This window comes from Salmo salar, chromosome ssa02 (genome assembly GCF_905237065.1).
Source record: "Salmo salar chromosome ssa02, Ssal_v3.1, whole genome shotgun sequence".
Taxonomy (NCBI): Eukaryota; Metazoa; Chordata; class Actinopteri; order Salmoniformes; family Salmonidae; genus Salmo; species Salmo salar.
In genome coordinates, this window is record NC_059443.1 from 43440185 (window position 1) to 43449588 (window position 9404).

A 9404-nucleotide genomic window follows, 5' to 3' on the forward strand; every position below is an offset into this window, starting at 1 on the left:
CACATTGATATTATTTCACAGATGGAAATACGTTATTGGTTGTTTGTTATAGCCTATCTTGAACTGAAACTGAACTAAAACACGTTGCACACCAAACATGTAATTGTAGACTGCTGCAAATAAACGCTCTTTGTGGATAATAACTCTATTTAAAAAAATGTATAATATTGCATCAAAAGGGGGTGAAGTAGGCCTCCAGCACAGCATCACCAAAGTGAAATGTACAATGAAATACAAATTAACTCTTTGTGTCAAAACTTTTGTTTCCAATGTTTTCTTCCACATTATGTACAAAAATTAAAATTAGGCCTATATGATCAAATATATAGTACATTGTTCGCAATAAATTAATGTTAGAAGCTATAGGGAAACGGAATCTAATCAGATACGCATAAAGTCACAGACCCATTTATAGGTCAATATTATTTACTACACTTTAGACAAACTGATGATTGCGATGGTTGATATTTGGAAATATATGTCTATATGGTATCAAATCGCTCCGTCGTGGAATCCATAGCCTAATGTGATGCTTTTAAACAATAACGGTGTGGTACATCCTAGCGGTCGCTCAACGCAATGGGCTGAACCTAGCCCAAGGTTTAACTCTCTCACACACAGCACAGTCCCCACACACCGAGCTAAAGGCGAGGGCAACAACGGCTACATCAAACCTCCCAAGCAGTGCTCCTGTTACGAACCATCAAGTGAAGTCGAAGACGACTTTCATGTCCGACATATGAGTACGTAGATAGATGTTTTTTCGGATCAAAAGCTCTTTGGAAAGGACCGGGGTCTTTGGCGAGCAACTGACGGAAGAGAGGGGACTTTGGAGAGCAGCTCGAGACAAACGCGCAGCCGGGAGCAAAGCACCACGAGGGGGAAGAGCACATCTAGCCACTCAGCAGCGCCAGTTGGGGTGTATTTTTTAATCTTTTTAATAAACGCTCATTATACAAACGATTAGGTGCGTATAGAGACAAGGAACTATTTCGTACTTCATAACTCCGACAAGGCGCGCCGATTCTGAGAAGACGCAAAACAAACTTTGAGTGTCAATTCGAACGAGTATGTTCCTTGCTTGTTCGCTGGCAATCAAACCGAACTTTTATAATTCCCCTTTACAACGGAATTGCATCATCAAGGCGCACTGGGAAAAACTCACAACCATCCTCAAAAACTTTATCCGTGTCATCCGCTTCTAGCGGGTGTCGGCGACTGATGTCCAACGGCAAGGAGGTTATTTGAATGAAGATGCTGTCAATTATATGAAGATTAAAAAAAAAAGACTGAACCGCTTCTGGGACATTAAAAACACTTTCAGATGCACACAGCCACATTCAGAGGAAGTACTCAGTCGTGGGACAAAAGTTATCTAGCCTAAATAAGATGGAAGAAAAGATGGATGGAAAGTATGAGCATTGAGGCAAACTGTTCGAATTCCGTCATCTAAATTATCACAAGTTCACAACCCAAGTGGAAAATACTACTTAAAAGCATGGCTGAAGTATTGGATACACGCAAGAAAAGAATTGCATCAATGAATCTCCAGCACTAGTGAAAGAAAGCTCCACAGAAAAGGAGAAAAGCTGACCTTCCGCGACGTAGACCCCCATGAATGCTGGGCGTAACAAGCGAGATTTGGTGTGTTGTTGGAGGAGGTGGATAGCAAGAGAAGAGAGACAGATAGTCTGAGAGTGAAGCAGCTAATTGCTTAGTCTGTCCCTCATTACCATATCCAGTGTGTGTCCGCTGGACTTCAGCCAATCCCTCTCACACAGTACCATTAATCGCAATGCATTATTCACTATCATAATTATATACCGACATGCGCAATCCACGCAACAGCAACACTAGCTAATTCCCGTAATTTTTGCAACCAGACTATTTGTGATTTTTTTTTTTTTTAGTTTTTCATTCGGTCGCTGCTGATGTATCTGCAAAAAGCAGAAACATCTCGCAGCGTACCAGCAGCATGTCCCGTCGCAAGCAAGCGAAGCCACAGCATCTCAAGTCGGACGAGGATCCCACAATAGCCGGGGTGGTGTCCGAAAATGGTAAGTTATGCTTCTATCTGCGGGTGGGACAATCTTTTTAAACGCATGTCCAAGTCTACAAAACGTATTGTTTTCTCCGAATACAAGCTTTTCCGGGACATAATTTGTGTTGGAAAGGCACGTTTTTTTTTTATGTAGAAGTGACTTTATAATATCGGTCATATGACTTCAAATAGAAAGTGTTTCTACATCTATATGTCGTGGTCCCTGCGAAACTTTGTTTATGGTTTTACGCATAGCTCTCCTTGTCGCTTCCACCGGTTTCATCATGTTGTGAAACCCAACGCAACCGCCAAAAGAGCTGGGAACTATTTCTTTACTTACTCCAATAACTAGCCTACCTGTTTTATTACAAGAAAGTCATTTGGTGACATTTCAAGCTTTATTCAGAGCACGCTAAGGTACTATCAAAAACACTTTTGACGGCACTTTTAATAGCCTACGGTCGTTGGTTGTGCTTTTAGGTAACAAAGCAACATAACACAAGCAAATGCAATGGCCTTAAGTCGGCATTTAACAGTGTTAATTCGATAACTCCCAACAACAATTTCATACCTGTCTTAGTTTTTACATGCAAATAGATCTCCTACTGCGTTATACGAGTGCAAGTGAGCTATCTGTTTCAGAGTATGGTTCATAAGAAACTCCGATAGTTTTCGTATCAAGAAACTATACAGTTTGAAACTATTTTAATATGAGTTCAAGTATTATATTAATCAAAAATGTTTTTTTCTATAAACGCAACCTCATCAGTAGCTGTGGCTCTCTCTCGCTCTCTCTCTCTGACACACACACACACACACACACACACACACACACACACACACACACACACACACACACACACACACACACACACACACACACACACACACACACACGATGTAAACATTTAAAATAGCAAGCAATGTAATTATGTTGAACATACCACGCTCCGCATCATATTTATGGCTTCGGAATTTGAGAAAGTATTTACATCAATACATTGCATAACAGTTTCTTCATAAAAGAGGACAATACATAGTCTTTTGATTTATTTATGTTGGCATACGGTAGGTTATTTTCCAGTGTCGATGCGTATCTTGGCATTCAAAGGAGCGGATTGCATATTCTGCGATAGATTATTAAGTGCAGAGCATGTTTTGTCATGGAAATGTTTTTGTTTACTCCTTCACATAAATGTATCACACTTGGTTTGTTTCCTGTAGTTCCCTATGTCTACACGATCAGTTGACAGGGTTAGCCGTGTGAAAGGGGTCACCTTTTTTTAGTAATATGTGCTGCATGCGCCTGAAGAGTATAAAACCTTTTAATTAGAAAACCAAAGTGAAATCTTCACCCAAAGCACACGACACGAAAATCCATGTCAGTTTGTTTTTATAGCCTATCCTGGCATTTTTTTTAAATCAACATTTAAAAAAATCCTCCATATATTAATGTTGAAAAAACCTTTTTTATCGAATACAAATCTTCGATAGCGTTTTACATCAGGCTCCGGTGATCTGTCTACAATGTAGTCTAATGCACATGTAAACTCATACATGGGTAATTATGCACGATTCAGTATTGAGGAAAGATTCATTCAATATTTTACTTACATTGTTTGTTTTGTTATTTATTTTATATTTCAGGGATCGTGATCAAGCTACATAATTATTTGTAAAAACAATTTAAGTATCTGCAGCTTGCAAAATATCCTATATACCTTAAAAATAATATAAATATATTTAATTTTAATGCGATATTTTATAATTTTGAACCTTCACAATACCTCTTTGTTTTTCCTCTCCAAAATATTGCAATCCTAAGGATTTTTCAAGTCATTTTAACAGCACTGAAATTACCAACACGTTATTTTCCCTCTTCCTATTAGATCGAGGAAGAGTGTAACGTGTCAGTCAGCATTTCTTATTGACTATCCATACAGCTTACGTGGTATTCTCGACAAACAACTGTCATTATCTTGAACCATCGCTGACCAGCACATACAGCATCCTTTGTACTGATCCTGTAAAATAGAGAAAAGTGTGATGTCATCCCTAGGGACAAATAATAGTCTTATTTCCTTGTGAACATTTTAGGGTGACCAGTCACAATGCTGAGCATGGGTTGTGATTCATTTATTTACGCGTTGTCTTATCATACCATGCGTAACACATGAATAGGGCAGTCAGTGTCCCAAAAAATGTAATGTAGCTAGCTAAGCTGATTGGACAGTACATCACACTTGCCTCGCTTGTTGGTTTATTATAGCTATGAACTGCAAGAGTAAAGCCAGCATTAAAGTATAATCTGTATATCAGGCTAGAAATACATTCTCTTGTATATGTCAAGAACCATGGATAGTAAAATGGCATCTATTAATTACAGGCATATATGCTGAGAACAGCGTGGTCATGATTGTCATATGTCGTCTATTGTGTTTTAGAGGGCAATAATGACCTTATAAAGGAAAGCATTCATTTAAAGATGATCCTCGTTAACTATAAGGGCGTTTTACGTGAAGGAAATCAGTATTTTCCAATGAATTCAATAAGGTGAGAAAAGAAGTGCTCTATGTGACGCATACTTAAGAGCCTACTGTCATGGGCCTGTTCAAGAACAAGTCACATCTCCTTCTCTCATATCAAACAGCTGTGTCAATGAGAAAGCCCTCTTCAGTTATGTTGCTTTGGATATTTTCCTCTTGGGGCAAAATCGATTTGAGGGGAATGCCTCTTTCCTTCTGCCTTCTAAGTCTTTACTTTTGAAAAGAGATGAAGATGAACATAGTCGGTGGATCACGCTGCTACCAGCTCTCAGAGTCTCACGTCAGAATTAGACGTTCTTACATGTTTCTCAGACGGCAAATTTCAATATTGACTTGTATCACGGGTGACCTGACTGCACACAAGGCTACACTCACTCATAGACATGTGTATGCAGACACGCACACACACACACACACACACACACACACACACACACACACACACACACACACACACACACACACACACACACACACACACACACACACACACACACGCCATACATGATGGCTGTGTGAGGACTACTGACGCCAAACTGGTTAACATTTTAATAAGTTGATGTCGATTGCTATGGATGATCCTTCCTAATGTTGGAAGAATGCACTGACTTGCTTGTTGTCAGGACAGACTGAGAGACTGAGAGAATCCTTCTCACGCTTTGGACAAAAGACAGTGATAGACCATTCGATAAGATACCCTACAATGCCGTATTTCCACCGATACGACCTGAAGTAACTATACCACTTTATGTCAGACAAAACGTATGATGTAACTGTGATCAGTTTACGTACTGCCGTTGTACAGCTACTGACAACACTATTGATTACTCTGCCTGAAGTAAAAATGGCATAGGTTGTACGAAGGAATTCAGAGGGTCCAATTCTCTTTCACTGTTAGGACTTAATATCCATTCTGTTAGTCGCCGACCTGGCTGATTGTGTGTAACCTCTCAGTCACGACACAGCAAGGTAACATAGGCCTACAGAAAGGAGTTGCTATACCTATTGCATCAAGTAATCATCGAATTAAAAACACCATAGTAGAAGTTTTTCTAAATGTTATTGGATGAATCCAGCCTTCTATTTTTATGTAATATCTTTTCGGGGTTCCAGGTTCTGCAATTCAGATATCATGCTGTTGCTCTCGGTTGCGTTACACCTCCTGCCTGCGTCTAATTGGGATTTATCAGTTATTTAAATCCCGCCTTGATTTGACCTTTTTTTTGTGCTTAGGGCTTTTGTGGGGAGTTTACATTGTTGTCCAATGTACCACTTTAGGGCCCTATTGTGTGGTGGCCCTGAAAAAGTGGAATCGTATGCAGTGCCAACAAGCCTCTCTCGCCCCCCCCCTACTCCCCCTTACTCCCCCCTCCCCTCCCCTCCCCTCCCCGCCCACCAACCCCACCCCCCAGGCGTCCCAGCCACTTGCGCTGAAGTTGGCTGGTTAGAAAAGCTCCGATAGAGCTGGCTGACTTAACCTTTGCCCACCTCGCCCTGCCAGGGGGCTGCGGCTAGATGTCAAGCTCATAATGCAATTAGAACATCTGTCCCATTGACCTTGGCAGCGTGGCTTACCCCTGTCCTAGACAGTGTTAACAGTGACAAGCTTTCATCTCACTGCTGCTTCCTCTGCATCTAGTCCCTTTAGAGCTCTTTCCCCAGGGGTGAGGGAGAACACACACACACACACACACACACACACACACACACACACACACACACACACACACACACACACACACACACACACACACACACACACACACACACACACACACACACACACACACAAACTGAAAATACAACTATTTAAAGTGAATCCTCTCCAGCCGTTCATAATGTCAAACCTCTTTACGTGACACAGTGTTAGGGTGTCTGCTAACACTTAGTAAACATTTGCAGATGAACGAGCGAAACGAGAGAGGGAAAAAATATTGAAGTGGATGGATGGAATTAAGAAAGAGATAAAGGAGAGATGATATATAGCGAGGGAACATCCTGATAGCAGTGACAACATGGGCTGTATCCCCACTTGCCATTCAGTGAGGCTTTGTTTGGCTTTTGCTTTAATCCTCTCTCATCATTTCAGTGGAAGACTCTGGACCACCCACACAGCCATGCCAAATCTGTTTCTAAGAAGAAGAAGGCACCCCAATATGGCTGTCTTTTAATTACAACCCCTAGCACTTAAAAACACACAATAACTATCATTCCCCTTGATGAAGAGGAGCTCGCCAACGTCATGTGACAAACAATCATCCGGAGAGAGGGCCGTCATTGAATACTGTATTGCACACGCTTACGCAAACAAATCGTTAATGTTTGGGCTGGGGCCACATCTGCATGCAGTGACAAAGGCCCCTCTGTCAGAGAGAATAGGATATTACTGTACCACTCTGCGTGAGGGCCAGGCCTGTGAAATAGAGAGCTCTGCTTGGTGGGGGACTGCTCTGCAGGTGCGGATGGGGATGTGTGTGATGGTCCTGGTGGGGAGATCCGAGAGGAGCTGTTTGAGACGTGGCGTACATACATCATCACCACTGACTCTGTCTTGGAGGGAGGCAGCAGGGATTGTCACCGCTGTGTGTGTGTGTGTGTGTGTGTGTGTGTGTGTCTGTGTGTGTGTGTGTCTGTGTGTGTGTGTGTGTTATGGAGAGGTGGCATTTTGGGAATGTCCTCTGCTCCTTAGCCATCTTGACGGGACGGTTATAGTACAAAATAAATAGGGTAGACGAAATGTAAAAGTAACACAGGGAAATTGGGGGAGATAGTGAGAAAAATAATGCAATGGAAAAAAGCAATTGGTACAGGAATTCTAACATTGTTAAACCCAGCAGGCATCCTTATTTGCCCTCCTCCTCACCCCCCTCTCTTACAGCTTGGGCTGGACCTATAGCGATTCATCTCTCTTTTAAGGATCCTAAGCTCTCCTAAATGCTTGAGAAAAATGCTTTTTTTTAAATGGGAAGAGGAGTTGGCGAGTCCGGGGATACGTGATTAAGGCTAAACTCGGACCTAAGTGGAAGTGCTTGGTAGAGGGTTCAGGCCATGCTATCATGTCATCAAGCATTAGATATCATAAGAAAAGGTGTTTGTTTAGGCAAAAGAGAAGCATTTAAATTAGATAATGTAATTTCCTGAGTAAAAAGCTTTTGTAACTTGTATAATAAAAAATAAAAATTCTAACATTTCAGGTGCTTTTTATTTATTTTGCATGATTATGGAGTTGATATGAATTGCAAGTGTGTGTGTGTGTGTGTGTGCGTGCGGGTGTTTGCATGTATGACTGTACCTCACACATCTGTGTGGGTGGGTGGGTGTGTGTGTGTTTGGGATGAAGGGGTGGCGTGTGTGTTTTCTCTGCTGTTAGTGAATATGGAAATTGTTAAAGGCCCAGTGCAGTCAAAAACATGATTGTGTATATATTTCCACACTATGAGGTTGGAATAATACTGCGATAATGCCCTTTTAGTGTAAGAGCTGTTTTGAAAAGACCACCTGAAATTTCAGGCTGTTTTGGTGGGATGGAGATTTGGCCTGCCTGGTGACATCACCAGGCAGTAAATTAGTTCAGACCAATAAGAAAGAGAGTTCTTAACCTCTCTGCCAATAATAGCTAGTTTTCAGTTTTCCCCTCCCCACTCAAACCACTCAGACAGTCATAGAACAATTCTTGCTTGTAAAATTGCTCTTTGCTAATAATCTATTTTAGTTTCTTTTTGACCATTTTAATTGAAAACAATCACAGTAAGGTACTTAACTGTTACCCAGAAATGATTTAATGTTAAGATAAAAATGGCTGTATTGGACCTTTAAGAATGGTGAGTTTGTAATTGCTCAATAATTTGCTGAATACATTGCTCAGTGGCTTTCACAGAATCAGTAGAGAGCATGAATACCTCTTTTGAGGTAATATGTGAGATTAGCGGTTTCAGTTAGCATGCCGAAGATTGCTGAGCAAGATAGTGGCTACAACGATACAAAGTCTTACAATCCCCCTATTGATTGTGTTGAGTTTCATATTTGCATTTGAGTAAAGGAAGACTCTTAAAGAAATGAAAACCGCATTGGATTTTCTAATGCCTTCCTTTCTCATGCTATAAGAGAATCAATACACCCCCCACCACACACACACACACACACACACACACACACACACACACACACACACACACACACACACACACACACACACACACACACACACACACACACACACACACACACACACACACACACACACACACACACACACAAAGTCACATTCACACTAAACAAGATCTAGCTTCAGTCGCATAGAACCTAAAGAACAACCTGTCTTGTGTATTATACTTCCTCTAGAAAAGTACAGTTCATTTGTATCATCTCAAAAAAAAAAAATGTTTCATTTACCACAAAAAAATTTTTTTTTGCAGAGATTTTCTCCGGAATGAGAAAATGAACCCCGAAATCAAATGCTTATCTTCCCAGAAAGAAGTCTCTAGTTATGTCAATAAGACAGCGATACCCTTCACAATGTTAGTCATGAAAATATATTCCTTACAGTACGTAACAAACTGTACATTCCAGATTGTAGGCCGACAAACCAAAACATATATATATATTGAATATTTGCATTATACTACTGTCATCTGCTTTTATTTTTAGCGATAGGGGTATGGATGATTCACATATGATCTCAATCAGTTCACAAAGTAAATTAAATAAATAAATGAATGTGGTGATACGTTTCTATGACACATTTATGTAGACCAACACATTGTAGCAATGAAAGGGATTGTTGAAAAGTAGTGATACCTCAATTTCCAATTCTTGTT

The 9404-nt window shown here is 40.7% G+C and overlaps 1 protein-coding gene across 1 annotated transcript in view; it reads left to right on the top strand.

Annotated features, from left to right (window-relative positions):
• Window positions 1-633: 633 nt before the first annotated feature.
• Window positions 634-9404, top strand: part of LOC106583590 (sal-like protein 3) — an 18014-nt gene continuing 9243 nt past the window's right edge. The window contains exon 1 of the mRNA XM_014167956.2: window positions 634-2057. Coding sequence (XP_014023431.1) covers window positions 1976-2057 — 82 coding nt within the window. The 5' untranslated portion in view covers window positions 634-1975. The remainder of the gene's footprint in view (window positions 2058-9404) is intronic.